This window comes from Barbus barbus, assembly GCF_936440315.1.
Source record: "Barbus barbus genome assembly, chromosome: 13".
Lineage (NCBI taxonomy): Eukaryota > Metazoa > Chordata > Actinopteri > Cypriniformes > Cyprinidae > Barbus > Barbus barbus.
This window is the reverse complement of record NC_136741.1, coordinates 7,797,307-7,818,912: the sequence shown is the minus strand read 5'-3', so window position 1 is coordinate 7,818,912 and position 21,606 is coordinate 7,797,307. Positions and strand designations below refer to the sequence as shown.

Below are 21,606 nucleotides of genomic sequence, written 5' to 3'. Positions count from 1 at the left end.
AATAATTTAACTTTAGATTGATTTGAATATTTGTAGGCCAGTTTGTTTTTATATCATGTTTAGCATGACTTTGGGAACTATTGCACAAATTCAGAGTTTGCAACATTTATAATGTTACTATCAAGGCATGTAATTAGACTTTTCTATAAAGGTTATTTCGTCGCGTTGAGTTTGCAGCTTCATTGATTAAATTCTGGGCGGATTCCCGCGCTTTACTCTTACGTCACTCCACGAACAGACCTAGGCTAAATCCGGATACCGATGGGATCTAAGTGGAATAACATCTATAATCAGGTGACAGTACGGTTAAGACTGCAGCCACATTGTGTTCATGTATTTTGTAGATCATAAATAAGTGAATATTTACCATGACACGATCCCGCTGTCCACGTTGTCGTGCTAAGTGTCACTAGCTTGCTAAGTGAACTAGCCTAGCTGGCTAGCTTAAACTACAGTTTGTGTGTTTCCAAACAGTGTGGATAGTTTGAAACCGTGTAAAATTTAAGCCTTTTCAAATACATTTTACGTTAAAGTGTATTTATGTGGTAATATTAGGGCGCGCTGTTTAAATAGCCGTGTTTGTGTGTGCAGGCCGGTATATGAGTAGTTGAAGCTGGACCGTAAAAAACACCTCAAATTAATGTCAAGCTTATGTATCAAAACTGAGTTTAAGATACAAATAGTGCTTTATTAATGTATATTTCGTTCTTACTGTATACTTATTCTCAATGTACTACTCGTACTGTACAAGTAGAATAATAAGTGCACTTACAAGAGACTTTTAAGTTTTCTAATTCTCCTTGATGTATCCTGTATCTTTAGATGCGACTTTTAACTTTCCACACGTGGCTGCACACATCTACGCGGTGATGTGACACGGAAACATTTATAGGCATCCTCTCCATGTAGGTGAGTATATATATTTAGTATATTTTTATTTATTTAGTATGCCTGTTTATCGAAAAAAAAATCTTATAGCCTATTGCTTAAGTTTATTTATAAAATACACAACACTACAGAATAAGTCAGTAATTGCATAGCTGTGTATTTAAGTTTCTGCAAGGCCCAGAGCAAGAAAGATCAAATATATTGTAAAAATTAAATGGATTTGCAAGAGAACACTGTAAATGCATATAATAAAAATGTTCTGAATGTCCAACCTATACAGTGTGCAATACAATGATATACCATGCAACTCTCTCGCTCTGTGTTTGTGTGATTGTTTATAGACAGCACCATGCCCTTGGAGGAGGGACCACAGCCCTCTGCTAAAAGTAAGACAGTTTTTATATATTTAGATTTTTGTTATTTTTTTTATTATTGAGCCTAGAGGGACTATTAAAATACTAATTAAATAACCATGTACCATTATGATAATAAAATAGATTTTTATAATAAAGAACTTTTAAAAGGGAGATGAAAACCCTTGTATGTTGTTGATGTAAAATTATATGCCTCCAATCAAACTGTACAGCATTTTGGTACAAACTGAGCTGTCATTTGTTAGAAATCTAGTCAAACTAGACAAATGCCAACATGGACAGGTTGTGAGACATGTCCTTCTATTATGAATAAAAATTATGAATAAGACTAAAAAAGATAATTACTTAGAGACTACCTAGACTATAATAAATATGCGAAAATTATGATGAACATTGTGAGGAATTGTTGCTTAAAGATATTTAATAAATAAGAACAATTTAAATGTTTTCAAGGTATTTTTAACATTCGAAAGATCATTATATTTGGTCTTGTCTTGGGTCACCACTGATGTCCAATGTAACATCTGATTTAGAGAATGCATATAAATGTTTTGTCATGTGTTGTAGAAGCAGAGAGGCGTCCAGCTGACATGTCCGGCAGGTGAGTTATCTGAAAATAAATTTGCAGCAGTCCATTATCCATCTCATTATGTGTTTATATTCCATATTTAAAACAAATAAATATTAAAATCTATTATTTACCCCATCTGAAGGACTAGTAGAGGAGAAGAGCCTGTTGCTGGTCCTTCCAGCTCCCAAAGACAGGGTTACTGCAGCTGCTGTCAAGTTCTGTACAATAGTGTGGAACAGGTACGTAACTCGCGTCATTCCATTGAAATACTGTTGTTGTCAAGGTATTAGTCAAAGTATTTGTTCAGTTTGGATTAATATTTCCATTTTAGTAGGGATGTAACGATTCACTCAACTCACGATTCGATTCAATTCACGATTTTGAGTTCACGATTCGATTTAAGGGGGGGGGGGGGTTGTTTGTTTTTTAACAAATTGAGATTTAAGACAAGTTATAAATTAAATGTGTCCTTTTATTTTTGCTTGGACAAAATGCAGCACGTTTCTTTGTGAAATTGAAATATAACACTCTAATATTCTAATATAGCACATACATATTATTGCTCTTTTGTTGGTTTTGATTGCTTCTATTCTCCTCATATGCAAGTCGCTTTGGATAAAAGCCTCTGCTAAATAACAAAATGTAAATATCATGTAAATGTAAATAACAAACCTAAATTGAAATTTAAAACAAGCTCCAAATCAAATAAAAAAGTAACACAAATAAAAGAAATATCTTCATATAAACAAAATAAGGCTTTGTCTGTGCTTTTTCCATTTAAAATTAGAGGCAACCACTGCATTTTAATCATAATCCAAACAAAGATGCTGCATACATGCAACATGAGCAGTTTTTAATCTAAATAAGACTGTATAATTTAGAAATTTGAAGCAAAAACAGAAAGATCTGACTTCAGTTTTGTGAAACTACTGTATACATTAAAAATATCTGCATGAAATGAAACAGCAGACGAGCTGAATGAGACACAGATTTACTCTCTGCCAGCAGGTGGCACTTAAAGCGTTTCCTTGGTTTCCGCTGTAAACAAAGCAGCCCTGCACTTATGAACTTTAATATTTATTATAAGAGGTAAGATGAAAAGGAAACATACCATCTAAACTTTTCTAAAGACAGTAAGTTCCCCTCAGGCATACATTAATATAAACTCCTACCCCTAATTGAATCGCGATCTGTTTAGCATCTCAACCGATTTGATCGTCACACGTTTGAATCGATTTTCAACCGGCTTGCGGTTAATCGTTACATCCCTACATTTTAGCAATTTAATGTGAATCGCTACCCAATATATTTATATTGGGGTTTAAAGGGGTCATATGACATTGCTAAAAAGAACAATTAGTTTGTTTATTTGGTGTAATGCAATGTGTTTGTGGTTTAAAGTAAAAAAAAAAAAAAAAATACATTATTTTCCACATACTGTACATTATTGTTGCTCCTCTATGGCCCGCCTTTCTGAAACGCCTGCTCTGATTGGCCAGCTATCCAGTGCGTTGTGATTGGCCGAATACCTCAAGCGTGAGACGCAAATGTTATGGCCCTCACCGTATTGTGATGGCGTTTCCTAACACCGATGAGACTAAAACAATAAAACCCATTACAAATGAAGCATTTGTTGCATCCAGTGGGGACATAATTACTGATTATAATGACTTAGACTGTCTTTTAATTAAACATTACTATGTCTGCATTGGTGATCGGAGAAACGACAAACAACAAGCACTACTCTACACTGCTCAAAACTCACATTTGAATAGTCAGTGGCAGAAATGTACTTACAGGCTGTGAGTCAGAAGCGTCAGACTGTCCTTGCAGAGTTGGAATTGCCCCACTTTATAGAAACAGCCTTTGTGCAAGCCAGCATTGTAGGCTACTCTCCCAGGTTCAGGAAATACTCCTCCGTAAAAAGTGCTGCACACCCTCGAATATTTGCATTGTACTGCTCTGGAACAGTGTTGTAAATACAATTTAATCACTGATTTCTTGTTGTGTCCTCTTTTGGAAGCCCAAACAAAGTACTTTCACTTTCACAACGAATCACAGCGTCTCCAGGACATGGCGCCGGCAGCAGCAACAATACTACAGTGAGAATACAAATCACGCACCTTTCATTGCATATATACGTTTGGGCAGTGTTATGAAAATCTCCAGACATCATGACAATAACGTGGGGGCGTGTTTAAATGAGCCGTTTTAGGGGGGCGTGGACAAGTCTTAACTTTTATAAAGAATATCACTTTGGTTTTGAGACTTTAGTCTTTGCAACTTCGGGGATCTTATCTATGCACAAACAGCTTGTTACACTCCAAAGAGAATGGAAAATTTGAAATCGCATCATATGACCCCTTTAAAGATTCTAATATCATACATTTATGATAATCAGACCTGTTTATAATTATTAATATTTTGACATTCTGAGTTTTTATGGCTTTTTTGTAAACAACTTGTTGTTGTATTCTGCAGCACATCTTGAGTGCCCAACATGGAGAAGTGGTACGAGCTGCTAGAGCTAATGTGTCTTCTGGAAGTTTGCTAGAGAGATTCCTCCAGGATGTGCTTCAGCATCATCCTCATCGCTATAGTGATACACGGTATGCTATCCACATCAGATTTCTTATTTAGCCTTGTTGACGTTCTCATAACATACTGTATACTTTGAGTTTTGTGAATTGCAAAAAAACAATGTTCACTTACTGTTTTTGGCACCTCTTTTTCTCTGTAGGCCCACTCATGCTGATCTACCTTCGCTAACCACCCCACTCATCCCAAAGGAGGTGCTCTCAGAGGTGTACTGTGGATCAGACGATGATGGTGTCTCTGTTGGGACACGTGAGGAGATGCCTACTTCTGATGAAGAGTCCTATGAAATGCTGCAAATTGCAGCCTCAACTCCAGCAGTGATGACTGACCTTACTGCATCTACATACATACAAACCACTTCCCAAAAAAGAAAAGTGGTGCCTGAACCACCTCCCCCTGAAAAGCACTCCCCCACACAGGGTTTTTTGCACAGGACTAGTGACAGCTCTGCCAGTGATAACAAACCGAATACATCACAATTGACACTACCTGTTCAGAGACAGAGTTTACAAAGAAACCCCTCTGGACATCCCTGTGCTTCAGAGGGTCCACCAGTTGCCAAGACTGGAGCTGTTGAACACAGGAAAGCGCACAAGAAGACCAATAAGGATAAAGAGGGGAGCGACTCCATTACAGTTTCCCGTGTCCCAACAGCTGCAAAGTGCATTACCTCAAAGAACCAGCCTTCAACCTTTCGATCAGTGGCAGAAGAGTCCACAGTGTGGATTTCAGCACTGCCACCTTGGAAAGGCCCCCATAGGGAACAGACATTCAGTCATCTATCTGACCAGATTCGAGATGTGATTGAGGAGGTTATTGAAAAATACTGTTATGGCCACAGTCTCAATGTAGATCAGCGGGAGGATGATGTTAGCTTCATTCTGAGTCCTCAGTCTATGAGTCAATCCAAAGGCAGTGAAGAATGGGACAATGCAATACAGATGACGTTGGGAAAGACAAAGGCTGAAGAAAAACATTTAGCCGAGTTACTGGAAGTGCATATAAACCTTGAAGACCAAGGATACCAGACTCAGCTGCACACAGCCCTAAACACTGTGGGAACGCCTGAGGAAAACATGGAGAGTTCTGCTGAGAAGGTGTTTCCTGATCTTCCCCACATACCACAGTCTTTTGTTGGCAAAACATTGACACAGGTGATGTTTGAAGATGATGTGAAGATAGACTCCATAGTGAAAGAATTCCAACAAGGCCAGTTCCGTTGCTATTTTGACAGCGAATCATTAGCTAGGTTTGGGAAGCACAGTAGAAAAAGGAGAAAGAAAAAGAAGCAGGACAAAAATGAGGAGGCAGCTAATGCTGGGTGGGAGCCTACAGACATCTTGCCACTCATGGATCACAATGAAGAAGACCCCAGGCATTCCACTATTTTGAAGAAATCTAGGCAAAAAATTTACAGACTTGCATCACGTTGCCAAGTGGTAAAGGTAAGCCACGGTACACAGACCATCCCTCTTATCTGCCCTGTGGTGCGGCGAAAATCATCACAAGAAACATTCCCCTCAACACACAGTGAAGAGCCCCAGCAATGCCCCAGCCCTGAAAGGACCCCTGACATGAAGACCAGACTCTGTGCTTTGAAGCTTCCAGCTTCTTACTGCAAGATAATGAGTCCTCTACAGGCCAAAACTGTGGTCTATGTGCTTTCTTCCCCAGATGGGGGTCAAGGAATCTCCAAGCCTACCCCTATTAAAAAAGGAAGGAAACGGAAATCATGTGATAGTGACGTTGGCCTGAAGTACAAATACAAAAAGACACCTCTTAAGTTCTATGACCCTTTGACCAATAGGATCTTGAAGAGTCCACCAAAAGGCATGTCTTCACCCTCTAATTCCAAATCTCTTTCACACGTTCGACAGCTATTCCGTAGCCTTAGCCCGGATATTAATAAGGAAAGGCAGGGCCTGGGGCAGGGGCAGTCATCAAGAGGTTCTCAGAAGGGTCGTGGTAGGAGCAGCATGGTTGATCTATGTACCTCCACCTCAGACTCCATTCTGGATAGCGGTGGCCCCTCAGAACCCGGTTCTTCTTTGTCTAGCAGCCGAAGAGCCTTATTCACCCGCTCCTCTATCTCAAGTAGCAGTTGTTTCCTCCTCGGACACCTCACGCCATCTACCCATGTGGATGATTCTTCCAAAGCACTTTCTCACTCTTGTGCAGGCAGTTCCTATAAGGTTGGAGGACTGGAACAAGAGGAGCACCGCCAACAAACACCAGTTGACCAAACACCAATCAGACGTAGCTCACGGAGGGCTGAACCCTTGACTCCAGGCAAGAGACCATCAGTACCCCCATACAGGACCAAGAGGAAGTCACCAAAACCACAGCGCAAAGCAAAATCACAAGGCAATCTCCAGCAAACTGTTGGCTCCCGTATATCTGCAGAATGTAGGACATCTCCCAGAAACAAGAGCCCTGCTCGGTCCTCACTTAGATCATCGGCTTCCTCTAAACTGGCGATTCAGCCGGTTATTACATCCTCTTCTAAACAAATAAATACAATGCTCAGTGCCAGTCAGCAGAAGAGAGTGAGGGGGAGGACCGCCACTGTACATATAGCAGACTGAATGTTATTAGACACCAGCCATGAGCATAAGCTGTCTTCTGTTCTTCAAATGCTGTATAGTTTTGCACAGTTGAATTTCAGCAGACTGTTTCTAGTTGAAGTTCACTTTTGTCTCTATATGTTTGTTTATTTGTCATATGCATTTTTAACTTGTATTGAGTATATTTTTTAAGTTTATAATGGGTATTTTCTCAACGGTTGATGGTTGTAAATTAAATTTATAATGAATAGTTTTGTCCTTGATTATATATTAGAGCATGTTTTTCACAATGGGTTTGGCACTATTAAATTGTCTTAAAAATAGCAAACCTACAAATGCAAAAATTGCTCAAGTCAGCAATACACAGCCTACACAAGGAGCAAATGTGCTCTTTGGGAGTCAGCTGTTCATTCTCACAAGCGCACAATACAAATGCCTTTAAAGGCCTTTTACACTGTGTAGTTTAAATGTGGATTAATGTTTGCTCCCACTGCAGAGATAAAGGTGCATTTTATTTGTGCATATATTATTGCACTTACACTTTGCCTAATGCTTGTTGAGATCAAAGCATCTAAAGATCCCAGCAGCCATAGTGAAGGTTTGCGATCTTCCATGAAAGTGGGCAGAAGCTACAACATTGCTTTTAAAAATATAGTGAGGTTGGTTCATTGACTTTTCTCTCCTATGTGGCTGGAGAAGAAATGAAATACAAATATGTCTCCTGAGTGACTGTGGAAGCCTGAATATAAAAGGTCTACACAAGGCCAACACTTCATATGTCAGTAAACACGTAATAAAACACTTCACAGAGAGCAAAACATACAAAAAAGTATTAAGAGTCGATATATAAATAATGTAAAAAGCAGCAGTAAATAGCAGATTATATCCCTTATATTTTAGTGGTATGGGTTGAAAAAAGAAAGAAAAAATATATAAATGTAATAGAAGAACAAATTTGAATGTATAAGGCAGCAATGAGCTTATATAATATTCATTTTTAAATATAAAATACGTGTGAAAATAGTGACTGAAAAAAGTCATCTTAATTATTAAAAAAAAACCATTTAAACGTTTAGCCGGTCCGTCCATATGGCTTGACATAGATATGCTTTTAATGAACTGTCTAGCCAATGTCTTTATTTACCTATAAAAGACCAAAGCTTTTATTTCAGAGCTTGTGGGCTAGTGTACACTCATTCTAGTTATCTTAATGTATTGAGAATAGTGGTGGAAATTTTCGTTCTTTCCAGAGACTCGTTCATTTTTCGTTCGTTCACCAAAATGATTCGTTCAGATTCGTTCACTAACTCGTTCAGTGACCATTTTTCCATATTACACAAATACGTCAGCATGTGCCGTTCAACTAACGTATTTACTTGTTACAAAATAAAAACCGATTTGGCTTCATTAAAAAGTGTGCCCTTCTCATTAAATGAATAAAATAAGTCTAAATAAGTGATCAAAGTCATTACTCTTTTTATCTTTTAAATTACACTCTTTTCGGATGACCAAAGCACAAGTGTTTTTTTATTTGTTTGCATACTAGGCTAGTTAACATTTAATTGTTTAGGCAGAGATTTACACGTTCAAATCTGAGATTATGTTAAACGAGGAGTTATTCTGTATGTAAAATATGAATATAAACAAGCGTGCATGCACAGTACGGATACCTGTGCTTTGCATCCGCTTTCTGCTGATTGATGAACTAGATTGACAGAATGGCCGACCTACCCGGTCAACGAACTGGGTATAGCTACCAGTTCGTTCAATTCGTTCACGAACGGGAGATCTCTCTCTCGTTCAGACTCAAAACAGAGCCATCTCGGTCAATGATGCTATTATATTCGTTCGTTCGATCCAACCAATTACATGCCCCTTCTAAACCCGAGCTGAAATGCTATTTGCTGACGTGAGTCACGTGACGCAAATGAGATGGGATGACGTGACGCAAATAATCAATACTGCCATATTTTTTTATGTTTCACAGTTTTTAAACAAACAAAAGTGCATGACATGACTAACATAATGAAATATTTTTTTATTTAAAAGTATGTAACTGTTCAAACATAAAACAACACTAATATAAAAAAATAAAACAAAGAACCAGTTGTTCGAACGACGAACGTAATAATGAGACGAGATGTATGTATGTAACAGTTCATTTGACTCTTTCAAACTCAAAGCAACTCAATGAAGGGCGTATTCGTTCACTAGATTCAACAAATCACATGCTCCGTCCTCGTATCATACTCGAAGGCTATTGGCTCGAGGTTTAGTCATTCTTTGACAGAGGAAACGGTCCAGAGCTACGCATGCGCGCAATAGCGGCGCGCTGCGGTGGAGGGAGGAGTTTCAGTGAACGAGAAATATGAGTCTCAGTCAATGGATTACGTGAACGAGAATGATTCGTTCACCTAAAAGATTCGTTCAAAAAGAACGATTCGTTCACGAACATAACATCACTAATTGAGAAGAAAATGGTAAATCTCCAATTAGCTAGGATGAGTGTGTTGGCGAGTGTACAAAGTGAGGATGGTTGACGCGTCAGCGCAGCAGAAGATGCACTGCGCAATCGCATTGGCTTCCCTCGCGATATGAGCTGCTTGGACACCGCCTTCCATCCATCCGAGCTGCCACCCCTTCGCCGCCTTCCCAGTCCTCCCCACCCCTCAGCATCCCAACCGTGCTACCCACCCCTCGGTCTCCAATGCTGCATGAAGGATTCCCCCCTCTTCCCGCAGGATCGCTCTCATAATAATGGACTGCGACGTTCGCTGTAAATTGACGCGCTAATGACATTTTATTTAGTCTTCAAATATGAATCATGCGTCTGATATTCCATCTGTGTCTGCTCGCTAGCATATTTATTTCCGTGCCATCTTCTATCGCCTCAACCTCAACGGGTAAGTACAATGTTGATCTTGCGTAACTTTATTATTTACATAATACAGCGTCTTCATTGGATATTTGCTATACCTTACGTTGGTATTAGTGTAAGGTGTTTTTCCAGCGCCTTTTGTCGCGGTAGGAAATCCCAGCTAAATACGCAAGCTTTGATTGAGCCGCCTCCATTACTTAACTGTGTTTACGGCCGTTTATATGTGTCAATCTATGCAGAGGGAGGTAACGTTAAACGCTTTGGAAGGCCTCTGTATGGGTTGACAGCCCCATTAGTGTGGTGCCGGATGGGAACATGGTAAGACTCAGTGAGGCGCGCTGAATCTTAATTCGATTACAATGACAATAGATTATTATTAGCTGACATGATGCCAGTCTAAAGCTTTTACAATTCAGATATCAGATGTCCAAAGATGCAGCTGATAAAGTTGAGAAAAAAAACTGATATGGTTATGTTTTGCCAATAAGTGTCTCTTATTTCTCTTCTGCCATTAACATGTATCATGTCTCGCCCTCTTGTCTTGAATGTGTGATCAGATTTCAGTGTTTTATTTGGTTATCAGCAGTAGTGCCTCCGTTCGATACCCTGAGATCTGCATAAGGGAGATCTGTGCGCAGCTTCTCCGCAGCATCACAGGGCTGCGACTGCTGGCACACGTTCATATATAATTGACGGGATCCCTCTCCGAGATGGAGACTGTAAAGCAGTAAACAGTTTCCTCCTGTCCTGCAGTTTCCAGCTCTGTACAGAATGAGGATCTCAGGGATCAGCACGTGTCTGAGACCCCGCGAGAAGCGACAACGGCGGCACTGGGCAATTCTACGGGAAGAAAAACCGGAGAGCACAAGGTCACCGTTACATATCCCTCCCGGCTCATTTACTACTTGAATGAGGAGTCGGAGAGCACGGATCATGACCTGAACACTCGGGCGAGGAACCAGGCCGGTGATGGACAGGTGAGACATGGGGTGTCTTACAGTGTAAATATCTCCAGCACTGCATATTTTAGCCCCCACCAAATTCAGATCTTCAACACTCAAACCGCTAGGAGTTGCTGGGAATGGTGCAGTATGTCCAAATTCTCCGAGCTGATCCAGGTTCACCGGCCCTCCCTCACAAATCTAACGCAATTTTCGCAAAAGAAGCAGTTTTCACTCCCCCCACTCTCTGTACCGAACAGACGTTGTGGGATTGCATTGTGCACACACTTTCACTTTACTTTTGCCAGTGCAGTATTTTTGCTGTAAAACAGCACAGCTGTGTGATTTATGATGCTCTAGAGCAGATATGTTTTATCTATAGATGCACTTAGAGAGATTTGCTCACTGTGAATGTGATATAATGTGTCTGCAGAAATGAATAGCATTTGCAGGCTTTGCTGGCAGGTTTGATATAGTGACATATGTTTGTTTTGTGAAGTGTTAATGAGCCCCTGTTTATCTCCCTGACCGCAGGATGTCCACCTGGCTCAAGCAAGTTTCCAGCTGGACGCCTTTGGCACCACCTTCACTTTGGACCTTACTTTGAACAAGTAAGTGTTTGTGTGTCTGAGCAGTAAAAGACAGATTTGGTTCCAAAAGCACGGAATTGCTCTGTTGTTTAGTTGTGCGCTGTTAAAATATCACATTTTTTTAAATAGAAAATATATATATTTTTTTCCCTTTTGCATTAATAGGTGCATGGGGATTTCTAATTGGGGGGATTTTTCATTTATCACACAAGTTTAGTCTATTCAGTCATCTCCTCCCTGACTGCACCTTTATATTCAAGGTATTTGTTGAAAAGCAAATAACAATGTGGTTTAAATATTGTCCGAACTGTGCTGTGTTAAAACTGTGTCAATGCTGCATTAATTCACAGTGTTAGCCTTTGGCATCCCAGCTAACAGAGAACATTCTCACAACTTTGACTAACATTTTGGCAAGGTTCTCTAAGTTATCAACAAGCATACTTCCAGTAACATTAATGTAATGTTTGTTCAAAGTTATCTGGTCTTTAACAATATTCTCAAAACGTTAGCACAGCAGCATTATTTATTTATTGCTAATGGAACTATTTTAAAACATCAGTATTCATTAATTTCAGATGGTTCACAGACATGTTAAAAAACTGGATATTGAACATTCAGGAATATTGTTTTCATAACTTAATGGGAACGTTAGCAAAACTTTCTTAGAACATATTTATATGAGGTGCTAGCTGTTTAATAGGGTTAATTTACCTTAATTTATTTAGCAGATGCTTTTATCCAAAGCAAATTCAAATGAGAAACATCACAAGCAATATGTCATATAGCCAACAATATTCTTAGTATGCAATACCAGGTTTAGTAGAAAGCTAGATTAGGAAACAAGCTAGAGCGAAGGTAAAATGCTGACAAGAGGAGAAAGTATTTTTTGTTTTAAGTGCTTTGGTTGTGGAGTGCTTAAGTGCTTGCGGAAGAGGCGTATCTTCAGCTGCTCTTTCAAAGTTGTGAAAGTCACAGAAGATGGGTTGCAGGTTGGCAACTCAGAAAGAATTCTTCATTTATTTTTGCATATATACCTTTACGCAAACAAGTCTTGAATAATTAAAATGAGAATGCAGCACATTTTAAGACTAGGCATCATCTGCTCTACACTATTTGATCACTAGTCTTGTGATCAACTTTTCAGATTCCACATCATATAAGTATCATTTTTGATTTATCCTCTTTTCTACTACTTGTTTCACTTCTGTTTCAGTTTTATAACCATTTCTTACTATGTGTAAGTAAGTTGTTGTTTTTACACTGTAAAAAGTGATAAGTTGACTTAACTTAAAAAAAATTGCCTTAATTTTTAAGCAAATAATACTTTTAAAAAAATAAGTTAAGTGAACCTGACAATTCACTTAACTTAATTTGTTTAATTATTATTTACTTAACTTAATTTTTTTTTTAAATGATTATTTACTTGATAATTTTAAGGCAACGGGTTTCCTCAATTTTTTTAAGTTAAGTCAACTTATCACTTTACAGTGCAGCATGTGTTTGATAGTGTTATTTCTTAGAATTACTGATAAACTATACTGTCGTGATTTGTATTTGTTATTTATTCTAATTTTAGTGAAATATTGTCTGAATTTATTATGTCTGTATAGGTCTTTTATTAAGTTTTAGTTTGATTTAATTTGAGTTATTTTAATACTTCAACAAACTAAATAGAGATGAAATTATATATATATTGAATTTATAAATGTGTATGTGTATATATATATATACATACACATTTATAAATTCAATATATATACAGGTCCTTTTCAAAAAATTAGCATATTGTGATAAAGTTCATTATTTTCTGTAATGTACTGATAAACATTAGACTTTCATATATTTTAGATTCATTACAACACAACTGAAGTAGTTCAAGCCTTTTATTGTTTTAATATTGATGATTTTGGCATACAGCTCATGAAAACCCAAAATTCCTATCTCAAAAAATTAGCATATTTCATCCGACCAATAAAAGAAAAGTGTTTTTAATACAAAAAAAGTCAACCTTCAAATAATTATGTTCAGTTATGCACTCAATACTTGGTCGGGAATCCTTTTGCAGAAATGACTGCTTCAAAGCGGCGTGGCATGGAGGCAATCAGCCTGTGGCACTGCTGAGGTGTTATGGAGGCCCAGGATGCTTCGATAGCGGCCTTATGCTCATCCAGAGTGTTGGGTCTTGCGTCTCTCAACTTTCTCTTCACAATATCCCACAGATTCTCTATGGGGTTCAGGTCAGGAGAGTTGGCAGGCCAATTGAGCACAGTAATACCATGGTCAGTAAACCATTTACCAGTGGTTTTGGCACTGTGAGCAGGTGCCAGGTCGTGCTGAAAAATGAAATCTTCATCTCCATAAAGCTTTTCAGCAGATGGAAGCATGAAGTGCTCCAAAATCTCCTGATAGCTAGCTGCATTGACCCTGCCCTTGATAAAACACAGTGGACCAACACCAGCATCACTGACTGTGGGTACTTGACACTGGACTTCAGGCATTTTTGCATTTCCCTCTCCCCAGTCTTCCTCCAGACTCTGGCACCTTGATTTCCGAATGACATACACAATTTGCGTTCATCCGAAAAAAGTACTTTGGACCACTGAGCAACAGTCCAGTGCTGCTTCTCTGTAGCCCAGGTCAGGCGCTTCTGCCGCTGTTTCTGGTTCAAAAGTGGCTTGACCTGGGGAATGCGGCACCTGTAGCCCATTTCCTGCACACGCCTGTACACGGTGGCTCTGGATGTTTCTACTCCAGACTCAGTCCACTGCTTCCGCAGGTCCCCCAAGGTCTGGAATCGGTCCTTCTCCACAATCTTCCTCAGGGTCCGGTCACCTCTTCTCGTTGTGCTGCGTTTTCTGCCACACTTTTTCCTTCCCACAGACTTCCCACTGAGGTGCCTTGATACAGCACTCTGGGAACAGCCTATTCGTTCAGAAATTTCTTTCTGTGTCTTACCCTCTTGCTTGAGGGTGTCAATGATGGCCTTCTGGACAGCAGTCAGGTCGGCAGTCTTACCCATGATTGCGGTTTTGAGTAATGAACCAGGCTGGGAGTTTTTAAAAGCCTCAGGAATCTTTTGCAGGTGTTTAGAGTTAATTAGTTGATTCAGATGATTAGGTTAATAGCTCGTTTAGAGAACCTTTTCATGATATGCTAATTTTTTGAGATAGGAATTTTGGGTTTTCATGAGCTGTATGCCATAATCATCAATATTAAAACAATAAAAGGCTTGAACTACTTCAGTTGTGTTGTAATGAATCTAAAATATATGAAAGTCTAATGTTTATCAGTACATTACAGAAAATAATGAACTTTATCACAATATGCTAATTTTTTGAAAAGGACCTGTATATATATGTATGTATGTATGTATGTGTGTGTGGTTGTACATATACATATATATAGTTTTTTTTTTTTGGTGTTTGGCTTAGTGTTATGTTAGAATCTTTATTATACTCTTATAATTTTTGTTCTTTAATATTTTGAATTGTTTTTAGCTTTATTTTATTTTTATTTTTTTCATTTAAATGTTAAGTTTTGAAATTTCGTTGTATGCATTTGTCATTTTTATTTAATTTCTTTATTTTTAAATGTGTATAGGTAGTATTTATAAAGTTTTAGCTTTTAGTTTTGGATATGTTTTAGTTGTGTTAATACTATAATTGATTGCTTCTATTGTCCTCATTTGTAAGTCACTTTTGATAAAAGTGTCTGCTAAATGACTAAATAATAATAATAATAATAATAATAATAATAATAACCAGGAATATATAATACCAGAGATTTTAACTGTTTAAAAGAATAAAAAAATGATCATTTATTCTCCCTCATATCATTCCTGTGGAACACAAAAGAATATATTTTGAAAGAGGTTTTTAGTCCTTAAAATGAAAGACAAGGCAGTCCAGTGTTTTATCCCATTTAATGTGCACATCATTTCACTTGATGTGCACATTAACTTGATGTCATTTCACAGAAAATATTTAAACACATTTAAGTCATAAATAAGAATTATTATTGCTTCCTTTTTTTCTTTTTATGAGATGAATTATATGCCTGCATGTGTCCATTTTTGCAAGCTAAAATGCATTTAGGCTGATTAATTGTCAGCATGTGAAAATGATAAAAATAGAATCAGTTGCAACAACAGAAATGTGTGTGATCATGAGATTAAAGGAGTTTTCTTTTTCTGTTTTCTTCAAAACATGTTTTAGAACATTTGATGGTGAATCCAGCTAGTGATGCTGTTTTTTAAATATTTATCAAACAACATTCATATAGCCACAATTTGCTATTTAAAATACATATTTATTGCATTTTTTTATGTATATTAACCATGCTTTAACAAACCTTTGTGGCAGAATAACTGATGCAGCATCTGATCCACTAACAACCTGTAGGTCCCATAACTAGAACAGCTGATACAGAATACAGTGTTCTCCCAATGCGTGCTTATTAAGCACATAGGTGCATGGGATTTGGGGCTGTAGCTTTATTGTTGTGCTGTTAGATAATTAATGCAAGATTGCCCCTTTGAATTCTCTCTCTTATTTTGATTTTAGTGATCTGCTCTCTTCAGATTATATGGAAATCCACTATGAGAAAGACAAGCCCGTTCTCTCCAGGGTAAGATACAAAGAGCAGCAAATATCAAAAAGACCCCTCAAAATAACAACTACATAGCAGTGATAAATGTGCATTTGTTTAGGGTGGGGAACACTGCTACTACCACGGCCGTGTGAGAGGAAAAGAAGACTCCCGTGTAGCTTTATCCACCTGCAACGGGCTTCAGTAAGAAACCTTGCTTTGTTTAAATGTGTATGTGTGAGATAAAGAGAGCGTAAGAGAGAAAATCTGACCTGGAGACCTACTGTGAGGCCAGATGGTAGTTGGTAGACATGAAAAGATTTGAATGTCACATGTTAGTGTGTGGTTGAGTGTCACAGAGAGCAGCCAAGGGAGAGAGCAGAGCGTTTGTTCGGTTAGAAAAGCACGCTTGTGGTTTTCGTCTTGTCACTTGACAAGTGATTTGACTCACTACGGTTTTATCTGTCCCTCTTCCTATATCCTTTTCCCGATTGACATCCCTGACTCTTTTCCCAACCCCCTTCTTGTGCTTCACTCTTCCAGTGGGATGTTTGATGATGGTAATTTTGTCTATCTCATCGAGCCTCTGAAACAGACTCACTCCGTGGTAAGATCACATCATTATAGCTTATCCTTTTTGATTTGATAGCTCGTCTACAAATGTCACCATGTTTGTACCTTTTAGGAAACAGAAGCACGACCCCACAGTTTGCGTCGAACATCGTCGCTCCATGTGACCTCTGTCCCAGGTGACTGGGGTAAGTGTGCCAAGGACTTGATAATAGATATATGGCGAGATATTTTATCCACACCCTCATCTCCATGGTTACCTTATGTCTGTTTCCCTCAGCTGCTGATGACCCAGTTGAGGAAAAAGAAGAGGAGAAACATATCTTTGCTATCATGCCTTGGCTAAAGAGAAGGAGGAAAAGAGCTGTAAGAAATTACTCAGTTGAAATGCTACCTCATACGTAAACGTTATGCTTTCTGAATGTATGATTTTGATTTTATTATTTTCCAAGATGCCACGTAACAGTTTTGAGGAAATGAAGTATCTGGAAATAATGATTGTCGCTGACCACAACACGGTGGGTTCATCCACAACACATTACTGTACAAGCATCCTGTATGAGTTAGCTTAGTCTGAAAATGTCTTTTAATCATGTTTTATGCATTTCTGAATGTAAAAACTCAAATTGTTCCAAGTGAATTGTTAAAATTATCCACTAGAGGGCACTGAATACAAATGTTTTCGTATTTTTCATATACCGCAGAACCAAAAATGTTCCACCTTGAAACTTATTTGTTTTTTTCATCTCTTGTTTTTGCAGTTTAAAAGGCATAAGAGCAAAAAGCATACCAGGAACTTTGCCAAATCAGTGGTCAACTTTGTAGACGCTGTATGTTCGCATATTTATTGCTGTAAAATATTTCCCTAATAGTCACCCGGCTTATTTTCAGCTTAATACAATACTCTCTTTAGATTTTTAAGCAGCAGTTGAATACGCGTGTGGTGTTGCTTGCTGTGGAGATTTGGACTGACAGGGACCGGATTCCGCTGAGCGTGAAACCATTGGAAATGTTAAGAGATTTTTCAAAGTACAGACAACAGAACATCAACATCAATGCTGATGCTGTGCACCTCTTCACGTGAGTTGCAGTCTCTTGAATGAATAAATTGTGGTAGCCTTGTGGTTAAAAATGTTGGCCAGTAACAGAAAATGTTCAGTTCAGTTGTGGGTGTAGAAGAGTAACTGAGAAACGTTAGTGTGGGTTATTCTCAGGAAATGTGTGTGCTAAGATAATGCCAGACTTACATCACAGTATGTCATTTAACACTGATTAGTGTATAATGCAAAATATAATGCAACTTTAAAAATAAAGCATTACATTTTTTAGGACTGGAATATCAGCCAGTTTGCATATCCTTATTCATCAACATTAGAGTTACATTTAAATAAATACATTTTGTCAAATATCTAATTTCACTATATATATAAATGTGTTCAACCTTTTTTTTGGCTGTGTGATTCAAACAAGAGTTTCTTTTACAGTCTTTTAAATCATTAGTGCATGCATCTGTTTTGGAAAAATCATAGTGATTGATTTTTTTATTAAAGCAGAGAAACACTGTTCAGTACAATGATGTTAGATAACAGACTGTTATGATTGCCTGATAACATGTAATCCAAAACCTTTTAACTGTAACACTGTTGATGCAAAGCATGTTTTTAAAGTAAAACAGGAATTATAGCTTTTTAATGAATATATTTTTATTACAATGTGTGATTTATGCCAGAATTGACCTATTCAAATGACAAATAAATCCATTTCAAACTTACTGTGACAGGGTTCAAAATAAATACAGCACAGTGTTAATCTTACAGTTAGTAATAAAAAAGAAAACCTGAACATTTCCAGCGCAGATGACACAGTTTCCTAAGAATAAAGCTGAATACCATTGTTTGGTAATATACGTAGTTACAGAAAAAGGGAAACTGGTGACAGTGATAAAGATCTCTTTCTGCTTGCAGGAATGTGACGTTTCATTACGGTCGGAGCGGTGTTGCATATATTGGTGGTGTGTGTTCCAAAGAAAAAGGAATTGGTGTTAATGAGGTAAGGTTGACACAAGCAGCATTCTGGGTAGACAGACTGGGCAATTTACTGTAAAACCTTACCTTACAGTCAGTCTAAATGACAATGTCTTCTTACCTCTGCTGTTTCTGTTCCACCTTTTCAGTTTGGCAGCACATGGACAATGGCTGCCTCTCTCTCTCAGAGCTTAGCACAGAATCTGGGTATCCAATGGGATCCTGTGATCAGGAGGAGTAAGTTTGTTTCACCTCCTGCTGTCAAACTACTGGATTTCTTATTTGTTTACTGTAAGACTTAAGGATTTAAAGTCAAATCACAGGCTTTCTCACTCACTCTTGTGTTCTCACAGAAGAGTGCGGCTGCATGGAATCATGGGTGGGATGTATAATGGAAGACACTGGGTATCGTTAAACACACACATTATTCTATAGCCTCTCCTGACTACCTGCCGGGCATTTTAGCTCCTAGTTTTCTGTCATATTTCTTGATTTGCGTAGGTTTGTTTTTCTCTGTTCTCCTCTGCAGAGTGCAACACCCACGCAGGTTTTCCAAATGCAGCATTAGTGACTACAGGAACTTTCTTCTAAGAGGTGGTGCTTCATGTCTGTTTAACAAACCCAACAAGGTAGGCTTGAAGAATAGTGTGGACAACTAACAAAAACATGAGAAAAACACAACACTTTCACTTGCATGGAAGTGCAGTGAATTATAATGTCATGTTTTTTAAAGCTTGACAATCACTATGCAGTTTTCATTGTTTTTTTTCCCTCTAAACATTTGTTATTTGGAGGGGGAAAAATCAAGACAAAAGCAAATGCAGAAAATTGATATTTTGCACATAAATGTTTTGATAAGCAGTTTTAAGAACTTTATCTATTTTTCTCTCAGCTAATTAATAAGCAAATGTAAATACGTGTTTGTTTGTTTTTCCATTACTCAACATTTTTAAAAAGGAAAACCCCAAAATGCTGAAAATTTACTCGCTCGCAGGCCATCCAAGATGTAAATATTTTGTTTCTTCATCAGAACATATTTGGAGAAATTCATCATTACAATACTTGCTCACCAATGGATCTTCTGCAGTGAATGGGTGCCGTCAGCATGATAGTTCAAACAGCTGATAAAACATCACAATAATCTACTAGTAATTCATACAACTTCAGTCCAAATATCTGATGTGTAACATAATATTAGATCCATGCATTACAGTAGGTCTAAACATATGTTAATCAAACATTAAAAGAAAATACAGAATCACTCCCTGCTCTTGATTAGACTTATTTGCATCTTTGTTCTAATTTTTAATTACAAGGATAAAATAAAAAATAGCTATATTGTGATTATTAATGTAGTAATTATTATAAAGAGAAGCACTGGAGGAAAATATGTAACGTTGCTTGGTGATTTTGATTTTGAATCTTCAGAAAACTTTAACTTGATTTTCTCTCAAAATCAACTCTGGTGACTCTATCGCCTTCAAACGGCTGTAGCTCAGTCATTTTTTTGTCCGATTCCAACAAGTCATATATCATTTTGAAGGTATTTTAATGGAAATGTGAAAATAAAAAACTCATTTTTGAAAATTTGCTCATTCCGACTAATTTTGCCAGCACGGGTCACATATGTTGGATTTGTTTCTTACAAACATGCAGCATTTCACTTCACAATATGTTAAATGATAGAATGGAGGTGTGTAGATTACTTGTGGATTATTGTGATGTTTTAATCAGCTGTTTGAACTCTTATTCTGACGGCACCCATTTACTGCAAAGGATCCACTTGTGAGCAAATGATGTAATGCTAAATTTATCCAAATCTGTCCAAATCTTGGATGGCATGAGGGTGAGTACATTTTAAGCAAATTTTACATTTGGGTGAACTGTTTCTTTAAGACACATTGGAGGGTGTCACCTCTATTCCAAATGTTACTCTCTTATAAATCCTGCTTTCTTGGTGTGCACTTCTGTTTATTAATGTATGCTACGTTTTTGTGCTATTTTGGGATTTTAGACTCCAACTAATCTATTTATGGATCTACGTGCCTTTCTGATTGTTCTGTTCATGTACCTGCAACCCACAAAAAACAGGGGTCTTCAACAGAAATCTGAAATTGAAATATTGAAGCGGGTTTGATGTCAGTGGTTCTCGCGTGTATTGTGACAGACTGTCATTGACATCAATCAAATACTTACAGTCATCATATATTAGACGTGATCCTGGATAAACTTGTGCTTTGTGTTGGCAGCTCTTTGAGGCTACAGAATGTGGGAATGGTTACGTAGAAGTGGGAGAGGAATGTGACTGTGGGGCCCGAATGGTAAGCACTTTTTTTTTTACATAAATCATACTTCCATACAGACAATAGCAAAACATAATATTTTGCTAACCTTTTTTGGTCTGTGTGCACATATTTGATCTGGTTATGCAGGAGTGCTATAAAGACTGCTGTAAAAAATGTTCTTTGTCTAATGGAGCACACTGCAGTGACGGCCCCTGCTGCAAAAGCACATGCCTGGTAAGACACTTTGCTTTTACCTCACTATTCATCATAACCTCCTCCATCCTCAACTAATGAGTATCTTATAATGCACTGAACAGCTGTTTCTCTCAATCCCTGTCCCTGCACCTTTTTCAGTTCTACCCTCGCGGATACAGCTGTCGATATGCTGTGAATGATTGTGACATATCAGAGACTTGTTCAGGAGACTCGGGACAGGTTTTGCTATTTCTTTCAATTCAATTCTATTCTATTTTTTTTTTTTTTTTTTTTTTTTATGTCAGCAATATAAATGTGACATTAGAAATATTAAAACATTTTTAAAGGGGAAATATAACCCTTATAAAGGGTTGAACAGAAAGAAAAGCATCTTCACAGAACCACATAGTGAAAGAATACTTCAGTAAAAGCAAAATTTGGGTAGTATTAGATTTCTTTTTCTATACAGCCGATTAAAATGTAATGGTGATTCACATGCACATTTTCTGACATTCTCTTGCAAAACAAACATTTACAAATT

General features: G+C 37.7%; 2 protein-coding genes across 10 annotated transcripts in view; both read left to right on the top strand.

The window, feature by feature from the left end:
- The first annotated feature begins 214 nt into the window (after window positions 1–214).
- On the top strand, window positions 215–7,241 carry zdbf2 (zinc finger, DBF-type containing 2). Of its 4 annotated transcripts, XM_079432044.1 has the most exons (8): window positions 226–294; window positions 823–909; window positions 1,230–1,274; window positions 1,830–1,863; window positions 1,976–2,072; window positions 3,857–3,935; window positions 4,315–4,442; window positions 4,574–7,241. In XM_079432044.1, exon 8 carries the CDS (start codon window positions 4,689–4,691, stop codon window positions 7,014–7,016), a length of 2,328 nt encoding a protein of 775 aa, XP_079288170.1. In that variant the 5' UTR covers window positions 226–294; window positions 823–909; window positions 1,230–1,274; window positions 1,830–1,863; window positions 1,976–2,072; window positions 3,857–3,935; window positions 4,315–4,442; window positions 4,574–4,688; the 3' UTR covers window positions 7,017–7,241. The 4 variants fall into 4 exon arrangements, with proteins under 4 accessions (XP_079288168.1, XP_079288170.1, XP_079288169.1 ...); XM_079432042.1 differs by lacking the exon at window positions 3,857–3,935 and having other exon boundaries at window positions 215–294; XM_079432043.1 differs by lacking the exons at window positions 226–294; window positions 3,857–3,935 and having other exon boundaries at window positions 432–909.
- Window positions 7,242–9,334: 2,093 nt separating this feature from the next.
- Window positions 9,335–21,606, top strand: part of adam23a (ADAM metallopeptidase domain 23a) — a 28,310-nt gene continuing 16,038 nt past the window's right edge. For 3 of the 6 annotated variants that reach the window (XM_079432602.1, XM_079432606.1, XM_079432605.1), the window contains exons 1-18: window positions 9,679–9,898; window positions 10,627–10,850; window positions 11,349–11,425; window positions 15,967–16,030; window positions 16,113–16,195; window positions 16,535–16,598; window positions 16,677–16,749; window positions 16,842–16,927; window positions 17,014–17,079; window positions 17,323–17,391; window positions 17,475–17,641; window positions 18,526–18,610; window positions 18,735–18,822; window positions 18,939–18,990; window positions 19,115–19,214; window positions 20,835–20,906; window positions 21,018–21,104; window positions 21,225–21,305. In XM_079432602.1, coding sequence (XP_079288728.1) covers window positions 9,820–9,898; window positions 10,627–10,850; window positions 11,349–11,425; window positions 15,967–16,030; window positions 16,113–16,195; window positions 16,535–16,598; window positions 16,677–16,749; window positions 16,842–16,927; window positions 17,014–17,079; window positions 17,323–17,391; window positions 17,475–17,641; window positions 18,526–18,610; window positions 18,735–18,822; window positions 18,939–18,990; window positions 19,115–19,214; window positions 20,835–20,906; window positions 21,018–21,104; window positions 21,225–21,305 — 1,617 coding nt within the window. In that variant the 5' untranslated portion in view covers window positions 9,679–9,819. Of the gene's footprint in view, window positions 9,899–10,626; window positions 10,851–11,348; window positions 11,426–15,966; window positions 16,031–16,112; window positions 16,196–16,534; window positions 16,599–16,676; window positions 16,750–16,841; window positions 16,928–17,013; window positions 17,080–17,322; window positions 17,392–17,474; window positions 17,642–18,525; window positions 18,611–18,734; window positions 18,823–18,938; window positions 18,991–19,114; window positions 19,215–20,834; window positions 20,907–21,017; window positions 21,105–21,224; window positions 21,306–21,606 lie in introns of all 6 variants that reach the window. The other 3 variants (XM_079432604.1, XM_079432603.1, XR_013785020.1) reach the window with 3 other exon arrangements.

Coding starts and splice junctions, on each gene's coding strand:
- zdbf2 (XM_079432042.1), top strand. CDS start 1,238: ATGCCCTTGGAGGAGGGACCACAGCCCTCTGCTAAAA. Junction 1,275..1,829: donor ACCACAGCCCTCTGCTAAAA/GTAAGACAGTTT, acceptor CATGTGTTGTAG/AAGCAGAGAGGCGTCCAGCT. Junction 1,864..1,975: donor CCAGCTGACATGTCCGGCAG/GTGAGTTATCTG, acceptor CCCCATCTGAAG/GACTAGTAGAGGAGAAGAGC.